The 22,219-nt window shown below is 40.6% G+C and overlaps 1 protein-coding gene across 4 annotated transcripts in view; it reads right to left on the minus strand.

Moving 5' to 3' along the window:
- Positions 1-19,457, minus strand: part of tbc1d30 (TBC1 domain family, member 30) — a 90,453-nt gene extending 70,996 nt beyond the window's left edge. For 2 of the 4 annotated variants that reach the window (XM_041215580.1, XM_041215579.1), the window contains exons 1-4: positions 19,257-19,457; positions 17,933-18,825; positions 16,284-16,448; positions 121-182 (exon numbers count right to left, since the gene is read on the minus strand). In XM_041215580.1, coding sequence (XP_041071514.1) covers positions 121-182; positions 16,284-16,448; positions 17,933-18,473 — 768 coding nt within the window. In that variant the 5' untranslated portion in view covers positions 18,474-18,825; positions 19,257-19,457. Of the gene's footprint in view, positions 1-120; positions 183-1,381; positions 2,273-16,283; positions 16,449-17,932; positions 18,826-19,256 lie in introns of those variants that run through there. The other 2 variants (XM_041215582.1, XM_041215581.1) reach the window with 2 other exon arrangements.
- Positions 19,458-22,219: the final 2,762 nt, after the last annotated feature.

The raw sequence follows: 22,219 nt of genomic DNA on the forward strand, positions 1-22,219 counted from the left end.
AATTGAAGATAATTAGGCCTAGAATGATTCACTGAGGGCCCTGTGCAGCAAAGTCCTAAGATTGAGATGACCGGTCCCCAGCAACCTTAACAAGAATTTGACAAGTGTTCAGTCCCCTACCTGCTGAAACCCATGCTTGTTCAGAGATGGTTGGATTGTAAATTTCAGCTTTGTATCAACTCCTGAAAAGGGACAAAGGACAATATTAATATGAAAAAAGATTAAATTTACAACTCTAGCATGGGCAAATTAAACAAATGTGTTTCACGATAGCTTGTTAGTTAAACTATGGGACCGTTTACCCTGCTGTAACGATGCATTATTAAAAAAACTACCAGTTAATGTCAGGTAATAGTATTTAGTAGGTATTCTCACAATGCGGCACGCCATTTGGCAGAGGAACAAAAGACACGGCTTGTGCACCATCGCGGGATTGAGGAGGTGACTTGATACAAGGGGAAACTGTCTTCAGCTCGTCTGCGCTTTAAGACTCAAAAGGCTGGGACCCGGAAGGTGCCTTTACCCAAAACCCAGGCCCTCACCCTTTGCGCTGTTCACAAATCACCGGTGCTGAATATTGTGGAGACGAGCACTGAATCGGCGGTGTTTCAGCGAGGCTGATGTTTGCGTCGGCTGCTCGCCATGACGGCAGGGCCAAGGAGGGCGAATTGTGATTTCCACAACCATATTCTCCAGAGCTGCCTGGCTCATACTGTTACTGGAAGCTGCGGGTGGGGGGTGATGGTGGGGTGGGGGGCGGGGGGGCGGTTAGTTTCTATTTTAATCGCGGGCGGCGTTGTGTTGCTGATGGTGCGTGTCTGACGCCAGAACCTGCCTTTTGCACCAGCTACCTGCCCTCCCGGCCAACATCAGAACGGTGCACACACACCGTCCTCCCCCGCCATTCCTGCTTCCATGTCATCTCGATTCTCCCTGCTCCATTCCCCACCATGGCTGCGGGTGCTTCCCTTAGGCGGCTGAGACTCAGCAAAGACCTCACTACTGAAGCCTAATCGGCTTAAACACACACACACACTCACGCGTACACACACACACATACACACTCTCACTCCCACTCCCTGCGTTTACATTGTTCATGTAGAAACACAAAGCCACCTACTGCAATTCCCCATCTCAAAAGCAAATCTTTTGATCTAAACCCGGGGTCTGTAAATCTGCTAACTACACCTTATGCCAACTTTAAAGGCTGATTTTAAAAAAATAGATGTTGCTATTGTATGCAGGCTAGGCAGTTTCGATATCATAACCATGGCTCAATTAACCCGTGCCGGTTGGACTTCACTACATATCATAAATCCCATTCACAGGTGCCCCCTTGAAAAGCCCTAGGCTGACTGTATATTTTCTCTACAGGCTTCACCTGGTTCGAGCGTGCAGAGTAGCCGCGGGGCAGTCCTGGCAATGCAGCTCCTCTTCTTAAGAACATTGCTGATGATGTTGGTCATGCCCGTCGTGTTTTGCCTTTTCAGACACTTGCCAACGCGTTTGCCTGAAGACAGGGAGTGTTTACCCTTTTTCATTCCGGATCCTGGTTCAAACCAACAACCTCGAAATCTTATTCCTTAGATTTGTGCAGGTTGTTCGGGTAGACGCCGAATCCCATCAAATGATCATTTTGGGGTTTTTTTTGTTGGTTGTTCAATACATATATAGGGCTGTGCGTCTACACATCAATCAAACGTTTCGACGAAAAATGTTCTGAATTTACCCCTGTAAGGTTCGCCCTTATCCAGAGGTAGCTGCAGTGCAGCAGCACTAACAAGAGCCCTTTTACTGCAGTCACTGTAACCGCCCACCTTCAACACAGCATCAACCCATGGGTATCATGACCGACAAGCCCAACCGCACCTTCCTGGCTGATAGCTGTGTCGGCGAATGTAGTGCAGGAACAGAGCAAAATACGCCAGTGAAATTAAAATAGACTGATCTCCAAAAAAGAGGGACCAAATTGCAGAAAGGTCTCCAGCAGTTTGATCATATCACCAGTGTCTGAGCTAGACAGTGTTAAAAACACGTAAGCTCCTTTGGGAATATTTGTTAGAAACACCCATACAAGGTCCATAAGGAACAAACCGCACTTTAGAAGTTAAGTACTGCTCCAAGAAACGAGAAGGCAGCTGCATCATGATTTCTCCGCAGAGCCGGATATCACAGTATTCATCCTCCCTTCGATCATTTTGTGGAAATCAGTCACGATGTACATACAGCCCGAACTGAGTTTCCTGAACAAACAGTTCTTGTAGAATCTCAAGTCTGATCACCTGGTCTCTAAAAACACTGATAAAGGCACATTTTACTTTAAATAACTGCTCTGGCGCCACTTTGAAAAGAGGCGAGCAATTAGAATCTAACTGCAAAACTGTACATCACAGCCGTAAATGGACAACTGCGAAATCATCTCAAGTTCTGCAACTGAGCTGGAAACCTCCCAAGTTCTGCTTTATGATAGCAACAGAATTTTGCAGAATATCATATGAAGTGTGCACAAGACTTCAAAAAGACTTCACACTCAATAGTCTTATTTCCATCTCCTCGCCATCCCACTTCTACCAGAAAATTGGATTGCAACAGTCAGCAAATCCATTAGGATATGGTCCAGTCCACTCAGCGTTGGCTTCAGGGTCAGAGCTGGAGTAGTTTAAGACATAAGACCATAAGACATAGGAGCAGAAATTAGGCCATTCGGCCCATCGAGACTGCTCCACCATTCAATCTTGGCTGATAAGTTTCTCAACCCCATTCTCCCACCTTCTCCCCATAACCTTTGATCCCCATACCAATCAAGAACCTATCTATCTCGATTTTAAATACACTCAATGACCTGGCCTCCACAGCCTTCTGTGACAATGAATTCCATAGATTCACCACTCTCCGGCTAAAGAAGTTTCTCCTCATCTCTGTTCTAAAAGGTCTTCCCTTTACTCTGAGGCTGTGCCCTCGGGTCCTAGTCTCTCCTACTAATGGAAACATCTTCCCCATGTCAACTCTATCCAGGCCTTTCAGTATTCTGTAAGTTTCAATCAGATCCCCCCCTCATCCTTCTAAACTCCATCGAGTATAGACCCAGAGTCCTCAAACGTTCCTCATATGTTAAGCTTTTCATTCCTGGGATTGTTTTCGTGAACCTCTGGACCCTCTCCAGGGCCAGAACATCCTTCCTGAGATACGGGGCCCAAAATTGCTCACAATATTCTAAATGTGGTCTGACCAGAGCCTTAAAAAGCCTCAGTAGCACATCCCTGCTTTTATATTCTGGTCCTCTTGAAATAAATACCAACATTGCATTTGCCTTCCTACCTACCAACTGAACCTGCAAGTTAATCTTAAGAGAATCCTGGACTAGGACTCCCAAGTCCCTTTGCACTCCAGATTTCTGAATTCTCTCCCCATTTAGAAAATAGTCTATGCCTCTATTCTTCCCACCAAAGTGCATGACCTCACACTTCCCCACATTGTATTCCCTCTGCCACTTCTTTGCCCATTCTCCTAACCTGCCCAAATCCTTCTGCAGCCTCCCCACCTCCTCAATACTATCTGTCCCTCCACCTATCTTTGTATCATCTGCAAACTTAGCCAGGGTGCCCTCAGTTCCTTCATCTAGATCATTAATGTATAAAGTGAAAAGTTGTGGTCCCAACACTGACCCCTGCAGAACTCCACTAGTCACCGGCAGCCATCCTGAGATTGACCCCCTTTTTCCCACTCTCTGCCTTCTGCCAGACAGCCAATCTTCTATCCAAGCTAGTACCTTGCCGCTAACACCACGGGCTCTTATCCTACTAAGCAGCATCCTGTATGGCACCTTGTCAAAAGCCTTCTGGAAGTCCAAGTGGATATCATCCATTACCTGGAAAAACTCAGCAGGTCCGGCAGCAGGAGAAGAAAAGAGTTGACGTTTCGAGTCCTCATGACCCTTCAACAGAACTGGGTGATTCCAAGGAGAGGGGTGAAATATAAGCTAGTTTAAGGTGGTGGGGGGGGGGGGTGTGGTTTGGTTGGGGGGAGAGAAGTGGAGGGGGGTGGTGGGGTTGTAGGGACAAGCAAGCTGGACATAAAAACCTCAGAGGTGAAATAAGAAAGGAAATTGGAGGGGCAAATGCAGAGTCTGAGAAGAGACTCTTATTCTTTCAGGGCATGTGGGCGGCACTGGCAAAGCATTTGTTGCCCATCCCTAAATGGCCTTGAACTGAGTGCCATACCATTTCAGAGGGCAGTTAAGAGCAACCATATTGTTGTGGCTCTGGAGTCACATGTAGGCCAGACCAGGTCAAGGTGGCAGATTTCCTTCCCTAAAGAACACCATCTCCCCTTAACTAACATCAAGGAAATCCATCCAAGTCTTTTATAGGCGTATAAATATTAGAGGACATTAATGAACCAGATGATTTTATGTTAATAGACAATGGATTCATGGTCACCATTACTGAAACTAGTTTTTCAATTCCAGATGATTAATTAAATTTAAATTCCACCAACCTCCTTATTGAGATTTGAACCCTTGAACATTAGCCTAGGCCTCTGGATTACCACTCCAGTGACATTACCACTATGCCACCATCACCTCTTAGCTAACAGAAAGGAAATCCAAAAGTCTTCTGTAGACATATAAATATTAAAAGGGTTATAAGAGGATGGGTGGGAATAATTAGGGGCCAAAAAGGGGACCTGTGCATGGAAGCAAAGGGCATGGCTGAGGCATGAGGTACCAAGGAAGAAGATGCAACCAAAGTCATAGCACAAGAGGAGGCAGTTGAGATACTGGATGGGCTAAAAATTAATAAAGCGAAGATACTAGAAAGACTAGCTGTACTTAAGCTTGATAAATCAGCGGGGCTGAGTCGGGTGCAACCATAAATGTTGATGGAAGTAAAGGTGGAAATTGCAGAGGTACTGGCCACAATCCTTCCTAGATAGAGGGTGGTTCCAGAAGGCTGGAGAATTGCAAATCTTACAGACTTGTTCAAAATAAGTTGTATGGAAAAACCTAGCAAGTACAAGTACAAGTTTAACCTTGGTGGTGGGAAAACTTTGTAAAATTATATTCCAGGACAAAAATAAATCACTTGGAAAGTGTAGATTAATTCAGGAGTGTCAGCATTGATTTGCCAAAGGCAAGTCATGTTTAATCAACTTGATTGTGTTTTCTGATGAGCCAATAGAGAAGGGTAATGAGGGTAATGCAGGTGATTTGGTTTATATTGACTTCCAAAAGGCATTTGATAAAGGGCCGCATAACAGGCTTGTCAGCAAAGTTGAAGCCAATGGAATAAAAGGGACAGTGATGGCATAGATACAAAGTTGGCTGAGTGACAGGAATCAGAGTCATGGTAAAGGTTGATTTTTTGGACTGGAAGAAGCTATGAAGTGGTGTTCCTCAGGGGTCAGTATTAAGACCTGTGCATTTCTTGATCTATATTAATGACTTAGGTTTGGTTGTACAGGGCACAATTTCAATATTTGCCCATAACACTAAATTTGAAAGTATTATTATGATTTCAGTAGAGACCAGTAACGTTATATTTTTTTGTTTGGACATCCAAAATCCCAGGTATTTCCTCCTTCTTAGGCAGATGGAGTGTTTGGAGGTTTTTTGCACTCTTTGATGTTCAACTTCGCCTCTGCATGCTCCTGATGAAGTCTTCAGTGTTGGTTGCCTCCCAAATGAACCTTCTCCATTTTGGTCAGTCACAAGTCAGGGACTCTCATGAGTCAACAGGGATGTTTGGTTTCTTCAGGGATACTTTGAGGACATCCTTAAAGCGTTTCCACTGTCTCCTGGAAGTCTGCTGCAACTGAGCTCCAAGCAGAACAGCTGCTTCAGGAATCTGGTGTCAGGCATACAAATGACATATCCTGTCCAGTGGAGCTGGTTTTGAGTGATTAGCATGTTGGCTTGGGAGAGGACACTGCTGTTACCTTTCTTTGGGATCTTGTGAAGGCACTGCTGGTGGTACATCTCCAGTGCTTTGCAGTTGTAAGTTGTTGAAGTCTCCAAAGCATATGGGAGTGCAGGGATTAGTGCTGCCAGTAAACTATGACCTTAGTCTCAAGTTTGAGATCCTGGTCCTCAAATACACTTTTTCTCAATTGGCCGAAGGCTGAGCTGACACATTGGAGGTTATGATAAATGTTATTGTCTATGTCAGCCTTCATTGAGAGGAGGTTCCCAAGTTACAGAAAATTATCTATATTTTCCAGGATTTCACCATTGATCTTAATCGATGGGAGCAGGTGTTTTGCTGTGGATGCTGGTTGGAAGAGGATCTTAGTTTTCCAGGTGTTTAGCAAAAGGCTCATTTTCTCATATGATTCAGAGAAGGAGTTGACAAAGACCTGGAGCTCACTTTCTAAGACCTGGAGCACATACACACATACTGAAGCTACATGACTGAGATTGGAGTGATTTTGGTTTTAGATTGAACAGTTTCCCTTCTGTTCTGTAGATTATCTGCACATCTGTGGGTGATTTGTTGAAGGTGAGGTGCAGTATTGCAGCAAGAAAAAATGGAGAAGAGAGTTGCTGCAATGACACAGCCATGTTGACCCAATCTTCATGGAGATAGGGTCTGTGGTGGTTCCATTTGCTGAGGATCACAGCTCGCATGTCATCATGGAATGGGCAGAGAGACTTGCCTCCCTTCTTGAATACAGTCATGATCACAACTTCTGAGATCCCCGGCATGCACTCCTCTTCTCGGATGAGGGATGTGAGGTACGCAGCCATGCCAGTAGTAGATTTTCACCAGGTTTCAAAATTTTGGTAGGGATTCCATCTGCTCCAGAGACCTTGTTGTTCTTCAGCTGTCAAATAGCTTTTTCAACTTCACTCTAGACTGGGGTAACACCAAGACTGAGCAGGACAAGGCGTTCAGGAATGAAGCTGAGGATATTCAAGACAAAGACATATTCTCAGTGGAGGAGTTCTGCAAAATGTTCTCTCCAGCAAGCACCGACTGCTTCATTGTCTTTGATAAGCTCCCCTCCATGCTTGCCTCTCAGCAGATTGGGCTCATGAGTGCTTGGATCATCCTGACAGTGCTGAAGAAACCACTCATGTTGTTGGCATCTACGAGTTGTTGGATCTCCTGTGCTCTTTCTACTCACCATTTGTTCTTTATGCCACAGGTTTTATGCTGCCTTTAGCTGCCTGTAGGACTGCTGCTTTTCTCTTGAGCATGGTGAAGTTTCCAGCCTGCAAAAGCTTACCCTCGATTAAGTTCCATATCTCTCTCAGTCATTTTAGTCAAGCCCAGTCACCATGTTTCCTGCTATAGAGGCCAAGGACCTCTTCACAGGTGCTTAATATGGTGGATTTCAGGTTGACCAGGCACTGTAGGCACATTGTAGCTCCTGGTGGCTGGAAATTGAGAGGTTGACAGTGAGATGCTGACTGAGAAGGGCCGCCTTGGTGGATACTTTGAGGCCCTCAATGTTAATTTTCTTGTGACAATATTTAGTGGGGGCAACAAAAGCAAAGTACAAAATCAAAGAAGTTATGATGAAACTTATAAAACACAGGTTTGGCCTCAAATGAAATGTTGAGTTCAATTCTGGACACTGCACTTTAGGAGGGATTTAGAAAGGGTTAAGAGATGGGGACACTTTAGAGAGGGTGCAGAAAAGTATTGTGAGAATAGTTCCAGGGATGAGGAGTTTGTTAGATAGATAGGTTGGAGAAGCTGGGGTTGTTTCCTGTAGAGAAGATTGAGAGGAGATTTATTTAAGTTGTTCAAAATTGAGGGGTCTGGACAGACTAGCTACAGAGTAGAAATTATTCCTATTGACTAGAAGAACCAGAAGACACAGGTTGAAGTAAAAGCAAAATACTGTGGATGCTGGAAATCTGAAACAAAAACAAAAATAGCTGGAAAAACTCAGCAGGTCTGACAGCATCTGCGGAGTGGAACACAGTTAACATTTCGAGTCCGTATGACTCTTCATCAGAAGAGTCGAAATGTTAACTGTGTTCCTCTCTGCAGATGCTGTCAGGCCTGCTGAGTTAGACACAGATTGAAGGTGATTGACAAAAAGGTAACATGAGAAAATAGTTTTTTTAAATGCAGCAAATGGTTACGATCTGCAATGCAATGCCTGAAAGGGTAAAAGATGTAGACTCAATCATAGATTTTGGATAAATACCTGAAGGTAAAAAATTTTCAGGGCTGGGGAGTGGGACGATCTAAACTGCTCCTGCCTCACTCATATTTCACATAGTTGGTGACGAAGTTAGTTTTTTTTACACTGCAGATGTCATTTACTTTGGCTATCCTTTCTTAGTGAGGTGCAAGCCACAGGAGGTCCAAATTGCAACCACCTCTCCCAGCAACACTCAGATAACTTAAAACCGGAGAACCTCCCTAGGCTCCACCCATCTTAACAACGTAGCCTGCTCTGGGATGTCCTCAAACTGAACTTTAGGTTAATTACCCCTCATTTACAATTTCTTCCTCAATCTGATGAAGTAAATGGGTTTTACAACCTTTCAACATTCATGGAACACTTTTAATCTAATTTAGCTCTGCCTCCAAAAACAAAAACGTCTCCCTGGAATGCTATTACTGCATGCATTGCAAACATCTTGTCTCCAACTCTTTAGCTAAGTAAGCTCACCTGTTGCTTTATAGCTCTCTCTCTTCAATTCTGATTTTATTAAACAAACATGGGTCACCTTTTGATCTCCCATTTCTTGAGGCGTTTTGGCAATCCCCAAAACTCAGCATTTTATTTACCTTACCTTTCCAATTTTAATCTTCCCAGAACTAAAAGTTACCTCTAAAATATTAACATGGACCATGAACTAGATGTTTGCAACACATGGTGCTGGATTGAAGAAGGAATGTAAAATAATCTAGAGCCAGCATTGCTTTCTTTGCTGTACCTGCCAAAGTGGCTCCAACTGTTTCTGCAAGACCTGAGCAACCTACATGGAACTGACTGTGGGAATACCTGTACTCAGTGACTGTGTCAATGTAGAGAGGTTGATGCTGAGCTGTGCCATCTGCTGTGGCTACCATGCAGCAAAGGGACAATAGAGACGATACCTTCTAGCTGGCATGTTGCAGTGCTAGCCTATGGGATGGTGTTGTGAAGTGACTTAAGGGAAACGACTCTCTTATTAAACACTGCTAACTGAGGTTCTGGTGAAGGGTCACATACCTGAAACATTAACTGTTTCTCTCTTCATAGATGCAGCAGACTTGCTGAGTATTTCTGGCATTTTTGTTTTTATTTATTTATAAATGTTTCTTCCCCCTTTATTCCCCCAATTGTGACACACTCTTTTCACTATTATCATCCCCTTAAATTGGCTTATACCCAATCTGTCACTCCTATCAGAGAACTGCTATTTTCCCTTGAGATTCTGATGAGTCTTAAAGGAATGCAAAGCAAATTAGAACTGATTTACACTTCAAGATGAAACACAGCATGGTAGCAGAGTGGTTATGTTATTGGACCACAGGCCTGAACTAATGAACTGGAAACACAAGTTCAAATCCCACAACTGAGGAATTCAAATTAAATCAATTGAATAAAATCTGGAATAAAAAGCTTATTTCAGTAATAGTGACATGAAACTATTGGATTGTTGCAAAAACCTATCTAGTTCACTAATGTCCTATTAGGGAAGGAAATCTGGCATCCTTACCTGGTCTGGCTGACATGTGATTCCAGACCACAGCAATATGGTTGACTCATAACTGCTCTAGCAAGTTACACAGTTGTATTCAACAAGCTGTCTCTCCACCACCTGCTCAAGGGCAAATAGGGATGAGCAGTTAATGCTGGCCTTATCTCACATGAATGACTGAAAAAATTGAACATCAGCTCCAATGTCCCTATGATTGGGAATTAAAATCAATGTGTGTATGTCTAGCCCATACTTTTTTCAAAAGACATAATCTGGTTTATTTGAACTTCAATGCTCCTTTAGGAATTTTTTTTCTTTCAGGGACAAGAATTGACAATCTGTTTTACTTCTCTGGATGGCTTCTGCATTTGGATGAATATTCTATCCATAAAGCCAAAAAAAACTACAAAAGACAACTGTTTTTCTAATTAGCTGCTTCCCTAAGACAATATGAATATAAGCCAGACCAACTAGTTACTGTGGTAACCAGAATAAAAACCCAAAGATTTTAATCAGGAGTCTCCTAAATCACAAAGGCAGCAAATGTAATTTGTTTTAGGTCTAACTCTAACATAAACACAATTTCCTGATTTAAAAGGCAGTTAAACTATTTGCATTCTACTTTTTCTGAGGCTTCACACGGCTGCCAGGACGTAGACTCAACTAGTTTTGCCCTCCGTCCCTATAAAGAAGCATAGTGTTTGTCCATTCCCTTTCTTCCTCCTTCCCCTTCACTTCCCAAAATGATATGCCCAAGCTTAATGGCTCACTGTGCAAACAGGCCAACCTCTTATTTCAGAACAAATACATAAAGCTGCTGCACACCTTATTCCTATATTTGCTTTTAAAATTGGCTTGGCTATCTTTGAACCAGTACTAAATCATTAAGTGGTTCATGTGACAACATTAAAGGTGCCTGAACCAGTACTCTTCTGAAAATTATTTTTAAAATATGATTATTATTAACGTTTACAACTTTGCAGGCTTGAACATTAATGACATAGTGATATAGTGAGCTGAAACCCTTACTATATTTAAGCAAATTTTGAATATACCATTCGAAATCTGACCTGTTACATTCCAAAGTTGCTATAAATCTAAGACATTTCTATAAGGAGTGCAAAGCATGCTGTATGTTTTAATAATTAAGATAAAAGCAAAAAACTGCAGATGCTGGAAATCCAAAACAAAAATAAAAATACCTGGAAAAATTTTGTTCTGTATGTTTTAATAACTGGAATGAAAAACAATAATATACTTAAACAAGTTGGTATGTGCCTTTTTTTGGAAAACCTACACTTAAAAATCAGTGGGTGTGCATTTTTGATGGAAAGTTTTCCTTCCAGGATTTCAAATTTCAAGTTAAACATCTCCAAAAACACACAAACTAGTCTCAAGATATAATGGCGTTAGCTTAACTGGGCAGACTGGATAGTGCCTGATTTCATCATAAATAATTAAAGAATCACCTCTTTTTTTGAGGCAATCTTCATTTGTAACATTTAAGTCTCACTGGTATTACTGCAAGTGTTTCTAACCTTAAGTGAACTGTTACTGGGTCCCTTCTTGTCACCATCTAACCTTTCCTTATTTGGTATTACTTTAGAATCCCCTCTCCCTGCAATCTTCCTAAGTCTTCCAACATGTGTTTTACAGTGGGTAGTTAAAGGTCCCATAGCATTTCCATTAGGAGGTGAAGAGTTCATCTGGTGTCTTAACTTGCTAGGAAAGAATGACATCCATGTTTATGTCCATGATAGTCACTGCACTCCAAAAGTCAGTTGGAGTAATTTTACTTTGGATGATAGTTTACCTTGCACAATTATCAGCTTGACCACCCATTAAACACCTTTCTTGATTTTAGTTTCCATTAAAGGAAAGGAAGTAAAAATCAGGAGTTCTAAAACAGGCTGTCAATTTGCAATCATCTGTTTTACACTATCACACAAAGTCAAATTGGCCCCCTCCGTGCAAAATTCATGATTTTTCGATGACATTAACACAATCTATATAAATGCAGTTATCTTTTTCCCAAAAAATATTTGGCTTAATGCTTGCATTGGAATATTTTTCCTAATATTTTTCCGATTTAATTAATTATATGCTCCTTTTACGTGGGTGGGCCAATTAAGGCCTGCCCAGCATGATGCCCGACGGAAGGGGATTCCCCAAATGCGAGAGTGCGCTCTTTAGCGCATGCGCACGAAGGAGCTCACATCTCCCTGCCTCAGGGAGATTACTTACACTTTAAAAAATATGAAAAATAGAAAAAAAATCCCTAACATGTCCCCCTCACGTGACAATGTCACATGAGATGGGACATGTTCATAATTTACATAATAAGTTTATTAAACATTTTAAAACCCTGCATGAAACCTCATCCCGCTGGTGGATGAGGTTTCATGTTTTTTCTATTGCCCGCTGGGGCTCCTGGCCTGCCCGCCAACCTTAAGGTTGGATGGGCAGGTCCTTTAATTGTATAATTGATCCTGCCAATGGCCTCAATTGGCCATTGACAGGCCGGCAGGCCCGCAGCTGATTTTGCTGCACCCCAGCCTGCCTGAAAATTTAAATGGGCCGGGATGACGTTGGGGGTTCATCCCGCATCATTTCATGCGTTGGTGAGCGGGCCCCGCCCCCTGCTTGCCGACAGCAAAATTCTGCCCAGTGTGTTTATTTTTCCCAAATATTACTGGTAAAATTGATACTTTGATGGATTGTTATTATCAGAGAGGCAAAAGTCCAAAGAAATAGTGAACCAATGGGAATTTACATTCAAAGGGGAAAATAAGCATTAAGGAGAGAAGGTTGTGTGTTAAGGGCAGGCGTTCTAAGATCTAACACAAGTGTGAAAAGTCTCCAGCATCTAAGCCTCAAGCTGCTGTCTACAAGGAACTGAAGCTAAGAAAAATTCACTTTGCAATCAACTGCTCCAGGTATTGTGTGTTACTTTGCTTGGGTCTTTTAAAATCTGTCTTACTGTTGCCTTAACGGAGGTGTAACTGGGGTTTAGGTTAATTAGGGGATTTAGAAGTTATCGCAGTAGTAATTTGTAGATCTATGTATGTGCTCAAAATCATTTCTTCTATTAATAAAGGTTTAATTTAGTTTTGTAAGAAACCTATAAGACTTGGTGGCCTTCTTTTTACTGAATTCAAAGCCCACATCTCAAAATAAATACAAAATGCAAATAGTTGTGGCAGCTGCTTCAAGTTTCCCTCTGGGATTTGGGCAGCTTGGCATTTACCATCTGCCTGCCATAACACTGGTATCTACGAGACTCGCATATTGTTAATTGAACACTAGATGGCCCCCTGATGGAAGTAGCAATTCTATTCCAAGTCCTCTCTTTTGTAATTCCTTGATGGGGATATTCTAGAGGAAATAAAAGTAGTTTCTGCTAAAACAATTTTGAGTGTTTCTTTGGACATCAGAAATATTTAATCTGTTCAAGCTAACTCAAGGTTGAAGAATTTATGTAATCTAATGTTAGAAAATGCAAATCAGATATTCCCACTGTCCAGTCAGAGGTTTGCAAAGTTTAGTTTATGGTCATTGGAATTTGATGGTGACACTGAAATATCCTAAATATTGTTGCACCTATTCCAGTCTAGTGGCTACTGACGAGCATTTAAAGCAGGTGCTCTCTGATGTCAATTGACTTCTTACCATTTAATTGTATGCAACATTGAGCATCTTTTTAGTACTGAAGCCGTTACTGAAATCAGTGAAAAGTTTTATTATGAAGACTACTGCTTCGTTAAACAATACTTCTAATGATATATTATACAAATGTGCATTTGCCCTAAATGAAGGGGTATTTTCAATAAACAATCTTCTTGTATCTCTAAATCATGATTATTACAATATTCATTGTAAGGAATCTTAACATTTTGAATTGAAGCACCCATTTACGGCATGTGTTATAATTAGCCACAGAAATAGGCTGATCATACAAGGCTTAGAAAAGGTCTCCAAATAGGCCTCTGCTTGTATTTTTCCTAATATAAAAAGTAATTGTAGAATGAGCAAATGGCAGAGTTTGTATTTAATGTTACAGAAGGAAAAAAGGATATAATATGAAAGGCCTCAAGTCCATTACATAAGACATGAGAAGGAAATATTGAAAAATAAAAAGAATTCAAGCAAGTTTTACAGGAGAGTTCATTGACAGTAATTGTACAATGAAATGCAAAATTAAGCCATGAAATAAATACTTATATTGTTTAAAACTTATATTTAGTGTAGCTGAAAAGAGTACTTCTTCAGCATTCAGTGCAGTGATGCATAAAATTTATAAATGAGCAAGCATATTAATACATGCAAAAGAAAATCGATTAGAAACCTGTTAATTGCCAAGACTGAGAGACCAATTAACTGATGATCTCAAAGTAAAAATAATGATTCAAACTAACATGCCATCAAAGTCAATAAAATACAAAGTTTATCATATTTACCTTACCTCAGTCATGCTGCATGTTAATAAAACAGATAATTAAAATATTAACTTAGGAAAGGTTTAATATATTTAAAATATGTCCCAAACTAAAAGCATGGGATGTCCATTTTGCATTATTCTGAATCACTATTACTAATACTAAGTATAATCATGAAAATAGAGTAAAGAGGTCAATTTTTTGTTTATAATTAAATTTTAATATTCATTCATTATATGTCTCAGCTTTATATAACTGTTTTAAACTACCAATGTTTAAACTGCATTTTCAGGACCTCATTTGAATTCCCGCTGAAACTGCTCAGAACTGCTCCCTGCTATGCTCAATTAGAGATCTGTTTAACGTGTGACTTAACATTATATCAGCTAGGTTCTAAAAATTGAATCTCTTGCTTTGGTGTCATGCACATTACTAAGTACCAGACCATCAGTTTATAATGCATTGAATTCAATGGTATTTGATACAACATCTGCTTTGCAGGACGATGGCTAACTGAACTATAAATGAGAAGTTGTAAGACAAAGAACTGTGTATGTGGATTTGAAAATCAATTACAAGTTTATTTATTCCACAGCATTTAAGTTAGAGATTTGACTTCCAAATCAGTCACAGCATAAAATAGTATATAAATGTATTCAAATTAGGATGCTCCTAACCAATTCTCTATAGAGTACTGATCATAATAACAAATTTGAACACAAAAGGCGAACAATATTTTCTTACTTATCAAAAGAAAAACATTACAACGGTTTAATGGGTAAACAAAGAATCTGGTGTGCTAATAAAACCTACAGAAAAGAATTAGTTTCAATTATTAATCTGTGTTCAGTTAACTAATCTCAGTTTGTATGGCAATTAGGGCACACCAATTTACTCAAGTATCCTTTGGCTAGAGGGAAAGAAAGCAGCCAGTATGGTGTACTGGTAATTTCTGCTGGCACATGAGTAAACGGAGATCAGATTGGGTTTGGCTGTGAAGGTCCATAGTTGACACACACCAGTAAACTCTTAACCCAGGTATGAAAAATAATTGAATGGGTAAGAACTCAGAGGGCTCCCAACACTAATGGAATCTTACCTCAGCAACTATCTTCAGAGAAATAAGAAAATCAGGAGAAGGGAGCAACAAAAGAGAGATTATTCAAATAAAACAAAAACTAGTTATTACCATATTATAATATTTCTGTAGCTACATTTACTTCCATTCACTATATGGTGACCTAAAATATTTACAGTTTTGCAAATCTGTGCATTGCAAATAATTCCCACAATTAAAATGACAAATGTAAGAAGAATAAGGACTTCAATCTGCATAAACAGCAATTTACACCTAGGTAATTGTATTCTTTAAAACAGAGCTTTTCAGCAATTCTGCTGCCATAGGAAATTATCAGAATTCTCAACACTTGTTTGAGAGTAAGATTTAATGCTTTCCATCTAATTATTAGATCTACAAATTATAATGTTTAAAGGTTGGTATGGAAAATTCTTATGATGTTAATGAAACCTTAATAAGGAAATACTCAAAATAAATCCTTTTGAAAGTATATGAAGGTGTAATTAAAGAATGCATAGAAAACTCAAAACTCACTATCTCTCAAAAACTGTTTGAAATTAAAGCATAAAATTGTTGTTTAAAGGTATAACTGTCAAACCACTCAGACCATGTCAAACCATTTAGAGTATTTCCAGATCATGATACATTTTCAATCAGCTGATTTTTTTTCCTTTCCAGTTAATAACTGTTACCATTAGTCTAGCACTCCTTTCCAAACACCATTTCATAATTTACTAGTCTACTTGGTAATGGTTATACTTAAAAGAAACCTGATGTAAAGATTTCCCCAGAATTCTAACTGATCAAAAGGTAAACATGATACATTAAACATACAGAATATGCTTTAACTGATTCTTTCAGCTGCTAGCCTGACTGTATATAAATTATATAAATGCAGAGCATATACTATTGAGGTAATGAAAAGATCCCATTAAGTCCCGCAGCAATATGAAAAGGCATGCAAGTATTAAACCATGCCTATAATTGCCTAATTAGCAAACCAATAAACTACAAAAGTTATGTATTCGAGGTCTTGAGTGATAATGTGCCATATAAATGCAAATATTATATAAGATACTGCAAGAGGAAATTGAGTGCTCCATATTTTAAATATACTTACGCCTTTTCTGTGAAACTGCTTGCAAACATGCTGTCACAATATCGCTGTTCTTCTGTAGTTTATGTGAAAGATTGTCTTTTCTCCTTAACTGACGAACCAGCTTTGCAGATTGCACAGCAATTCTGTATTTTAGCTCTTCTACAATTCGCTTCAGCTCATCTACATCTGTTATCAAGAAAAGAAAATTACATTTGTAAGCATGATGTCAAAATAATTTTAATTACTACAGAAACCTGGTAATAAGTTGCTTCCATATCCTTGAGTCTTGGGTTCCACTAACATTACTAAGAAGGTTTTAATTTATTTCATTATCTCCACTGTTATATCTAGTAAATTGGCTCTCATTTTCAAATATTCTTTTAAACTTACTCTTTTTGGTGCAGAAGTTTCCTCCTTGGTGTACTTGTCACTGAAGTGTCTGATAAAGAGATGACACCAATGTGCACTTGGAAATTAGAGAGCTCGTGGGGCACAAATCAAGTCAAATTACCAACTTAAATTATTGCTAGGAATTGTTTTCAATTCTGAAATTCTTATTCCAGGTGTGTAACGTTCAAAAGATGGAGCTAAACCTTGAAGCACACCTTCAAATATTAGTGACAAATGTTCTGATCTCAATAATGGACTACCTCACCATCAAAGCCAGGATCTCAGTCCGTCATACCTCAATTCCCATTATCTATTGAACTAACTTGATGTAATGTAGTGGAAAGAGCTACACACAGTTTTGGCAATCAGATTTCAGGCGCAATATGTTGAGTTCTAATGCAGACCCATTAGTGTTACATTTTAGGGCTGTGCTTTGCGTTCTCTTTCAATCGTGTCCACGGAAGTTCTTTTTGTCTGAATGGACACGTTTACCATCAGGCTTTAGAAATTACCCGTAAGCCCGTTGCTGCCCACTCAAGTGTTGCACCATTTTGGTTCATTTCCTGACATTAATGGCACAGGTGGATTCGATTATTCGCCTTTATGCACACCGCTGTTTAACGTACGTCACCGCACGTCAAACTAGACAATTCGGTGTTTTACAGACTAAATAATGCAGACTATGTTTAGTCTCCTCCACATCCCCCCCCCCCCCCCCCCCCCCCCCCCCCCCCCCCCCCCCCCCCCCCTTTACTTGCTAGGGCAATAAAGTTAAATGTAAGCGCTTGCACTTACATGTTTTCCACTGTAATGAGCTCCGGTGATACAGGAGCTGGCATACATCATTAACACACTAATCAGTCAAAAATCAAACAAGCAGCTCAAAGTCCCCATGGCCTTTTCCTGACCGTTTTGTTTCAGTGACACTGGTTTGGAAGGCTCGGTTGGTTATCAACTGCCACGTTTTCATTGACGTCTGTAATTTTGCTGAATATTTTGCAGCTTACTTGCTTAACGCCAAACATTTTGTCCTTAGGTACTAACTTGTTGGGATTAATTAATTAAGTGAAAATGAGCTCCTAGTATTTTAGCTAGTTTTACATTCCCACTCTTCGGAAACTCGATATCACTGAAAGCTTCATTGGCTCAGTAATCTTCGGATTTATATTGCCACTATGCATTGATGCGTGGAATTGGTAGTCTAAGTGTAGCAATAGCTAAGGGTGCATTTTGTTAGAGGAAGGTATTCACAGATGTCATAAAGATTTTATTTTAAATACCTTTTTGCGCCAGATACTGCATCTGATGTTTTGCAGTGTACTGTTCCTGAAATTCCTGCAGGAACATCGATCCAGAATTACTCCTTCCCAGAAAAGCATCGGAGCTGGAGGTCTCCGTCGAACTATCCACACTGTCAATGCTTCTACTGCTGTAGGCGCAGGAGTCATAGAGTTCGGTCAGCAGACAGTCCACGATGGAAGAAGTTCTCTTGCAAGCGATACTTGCTGTTCCAAACTGGTATTCCCTACCCCGATTTTCAATGTGGGATCCCGCCGCTTTTTCCGCCGCGATCGTCCCTTTCGTCCAGTGTTGCGTTGGCAGTAACATCGAGGATGACACCGGAATTGGTGGAATGTTTGCGCTGTCCTTTAGCAGAAAGGGGCCTTGGGCTGTTCTCTGGGAATCGGCAATCTGCATCCAGTGCTGGAACCCGGACATCCCGTCTGACGGGAAGGCGGCATTCTCTCCTTCGGGACAATTTCCATTGGAAATGTCTATTTCGGACAGTTCATTTTGAGGGATGCGAAGAGAAGCGGCCATTCTACGCAGCTGATTTGCTGCAAACTCCCCAATTCGTGACCTGGAGCAAGGCTCAGGTAGATCGGGAGCTAGTTCCGGGTCTTCACCATTTCGCTTTCTGAGGGGGTGGGCAGTCTTCACACACCCTCAATTTATCATTTTCTCTGGCTGAAATTATAGATTTTTTTCCATTTCAGCAAGAATACCTCGTCTTCCTATGATCTTGTCAGATACAACTTGAAATACTTTGTATTGACATTATCATTGTTTGAAATCATGGATTTCCATCTTCCCCGCGACGGCCATGGCACATTCGGGCTATACAATTTGCTCCAGGTAAATTTGCATCAAGATTTGTAGCCGACTGCAAATACTAAGACCAGGATACAATGTCAAAAAAAAAATACACAGCAGTGATTGAATACATTCAAGAGCAAAATGCTTTGTGCGTAGGGTCAAGAGTGATTTTTCAGAATGATTTTCCTGAGTGTCAGATCTTGTAACTTTTCGCAACTTGTTAACAATCTTCAAAATGAAACGTAGTTTGATCTTAATATGTGATCAACACAGAATTAAAACGATTTGAATGGTTTCAATTAGCTATTGATTACATATTAAATTACTTTTCAGTTTTGTTATACATATTCAAATTAGATAAAACAGAAAGCATAGACATTACCAGCTTGCGCCGGCCACTATTTGTATGGTTCCTTCTTTAAACATTGAAATCCACAGTTTAAAGTATTTTTTTCTGAACCGCCGAGTTAAGATTAATTTTATTTTAAAAAAAATCATCAGACAAACCTTTTAACTCCGCTCTTATTTAGTTACATTTAAAATTAGCAAATACATTTGCAAGCGAAAGCTGACTCTGTTCCAGGTAACCGACTTTCAGATATTTAATGAAACCACTCAGTTATAAGGTACGTCGTATTGTGCCGGCGAATTGTACTTATTGATACAGAGGAACAAATGCACGTTCCTTATACCAGCTTTACGTCATCGGTTTGTGGGGAAATGGTCTGTTGTTTTGGGCGTGTTGTATTTGAGCATGCAGTAAGATCTTATCTCTCCGTTGCTTTTGCGCGTTAGACGTTTGTTTTGATTTTATTCAGGAAATCGGTCGTCATTACCTCTTAAGATTGGAGATAGTTCCTTCCTGGCTGAAACTCCCACTTGTCAACTAGGAGAGAGAGTCTTAGTGGTTAACTTCTTTCCTAACACTTAAAAATGTATCTCATCACGTAAGCATCAGTAAGTAGTTTGGGGGGGGGGGGGGGGGGGGGCAGGGTTGGGAATAGTAATGTCACTGGACTAGGCTAATGCTCTGAGGATACCATGGCAGAAATTTAAATTCAATTACTAAATCTGGAATTAAAAACTAGCTATGTCCTTTCTGGCCTACATGTGACACACAGTTGCTCTTAAATTCCCTCTGAAATGGCCTAGAAAGGTACTCATTTGTATCAAAAACTACTACAAAGTCGGAGGAATGCGTAACAGCACCATGGGTGTACCTACACCAAATGGACTGCAGCCACCATCTCCAGTGATTAGGGATGAGTGATGGCCACCTTTGTGTGTGGCTGCATCAAGCTGTGTGTAGACCCTCAGTACACAAACACCAAGTGTCACTACATGCTGAGGTTCTACCTGTCCCCAGTGTTGCAAAGGATGGGTCTGGCCACGCTGCTGTGGAACACTCCAAGTAGTTGGACCGTGCCGTACCACCTGCCCCTTGTGGAAAAATTTATGCAGACAAACACTTTTGACCACAAGTCCATCAGGCAGTGGTCAGCACATAATATCTTAAAGGCCCTGCGGGAAAAAGAGATGGTGAATCCTGTCGGATGGTTCCTCAAGCAGATTGTCAAAGTCATTTGGCAGAACGCCTCATCGCCAGAACTTTCCAACAAACACCAAGATGTAGCTTGGCTGGTGGTGAGAAAGGCCCTTCCCATCAGATCTTTCCAACACGCCAGGAGTCTCACCCTCTCTGCACGTTGCCCCCGAGGTGGCTGTGGTGGGGACGAGACCATTGTTCACCTCCTTGTGAATTGTGCCCTTGCAAAGAAGGTCTGGAGAGAGATGCAGTGGTTTCTGTCGAGGTTCATCCCGAGCAGTTCCGTGACAAAGGACTCTGTGCTTTATGGGCTGTTCCCAGGGACACACACCAAGACAAACATCAACTGCAGCTGGAGGATCATCAACTCAGTGAAAGACACTCTTTGGTCTGCCTGAAACTTGCTGTCTTCCAGTGCAAAGAGTTGTCTCTGACCGAGTGCTGCAGACTGGCACATTCCAAGGTCCAGGACTACGTGCTGAGGTATGCAGTAAAGCTTGGGGCAGCCACCACAAAGGCCCCACGGGGAAAGGTCGCTGTCTAAGACCGTTCTGCCATAGTGCATCAAGGGGCTGGGAATTGTATAGACCCTTCAGGCTATACAGCTCACAATGAATGTATGCATTGAATACTAACTGTATTATAATTGTATTGAAGCACCTCAGAGTGCAACATGATGGATGTTGATAACTCCAATACCATTGCATTGCCTGACTGTCTGTAATGACCATATTGAAATGATTGTAATATTCATTGATTGTATTGAAGCACCTTGTGATTCATCTGTAAAAGTTGAATCTGATTGCACTTTTGTGATGGGTGATTTAGAAATGTTCTGAAATGTTCTTCCAGATATTTTATGAATAAAGTATATTTTTCAAAAAAAAAGATTAGGGAGGAATAATAAATGCTGGGCTAGCCAGCGATGCCTACATCCCATGAATGAATAATTTTAAAAATCCTCTTAACAGTGATATCATATGAGCTTCTGACGACATATCTGCACCAGCACGAAGACCACCTATTTCCACCTCCAAAATCGACCAGCTCTGCTCTGCCTCACCTCATCTGCTTTTGTTACCTTCAGACTTGACTATTTCAATGCACCCTTGACTAACCTCCCATATTCTACGGTCCATAAACTGGAGGTCATCTAAAACTTTGCTGCCTGTGTCCTTACTGGCATCAAGTTCTGTTAAGCCATCAAACTTGTGCTCACTTATCTACATTGTCTTCTAGTTAAGCAATATCTCATCTTTAAAATTCTCATCCATGTTTTCAAATCCCTCCTCCTTCCATCTCTGTAATCTCCTTCAGCCCCACAACCCTTCAAGAGATCTGAGATCATCTATTTCTGACTTCTTGATCATCCCCAATTTTAATTGCTCCACCATTTGTTGCTGCATCTTCAGCTGCCAAAGCTCTAAGCTATGGAATTCGTCTTTAAAACTTTCTGCCTCTCTACCTCTCTTTCCTGATTTAAGACTTCTTAAGATCTATCTCTTTGACCAAGCTTATGGTCATTTGTCCTAATAGCCCTATTGTGGCTTGGTGTCAAATTTTGTTCTATATTGCTTCTGTGAAGTGCCTTAGGTACATTTTATTAAAGTTATTGTTATGCAAGTTATTGTTGAAATCCAATGGGATATATGGGGAAATCAATCAGAATATTCATAATACTGAAAAGGATTCTCATGGTAGGTAGTTTCTTCAGAAAAAAGAAAGAATTGTATTCTTACATGCCTTTCAAGATCTCAGTCCCAGAGCACTTTATACAAAAATATTATGCTGGCTATAATGTTATAGTGTGTTATAATAGATATGGCTGTCAATTTGTGCACAGCAAAGTTCCACAGATAGCAGTGAGATACATCTGTTAAATCATTGACTTTGATTGAGAGATACATATTGGCCTGATCTTCAG

This window comes from Carcharodon carcharias, chromosome 21, assembly GCF_017639515.1.
Source record: "Carcharodon carcharias isolate sCarCar2 chromosome 21, sCarCar2.pri, whole genome shotgun sequence".
Classification (NCBI taxonomy): Eukaryota; Metazoa; Chordata; class Chondrichthyes; order Lamniformes; family Lamnidae; genus Carcharodon; species Carcharodon carcharias.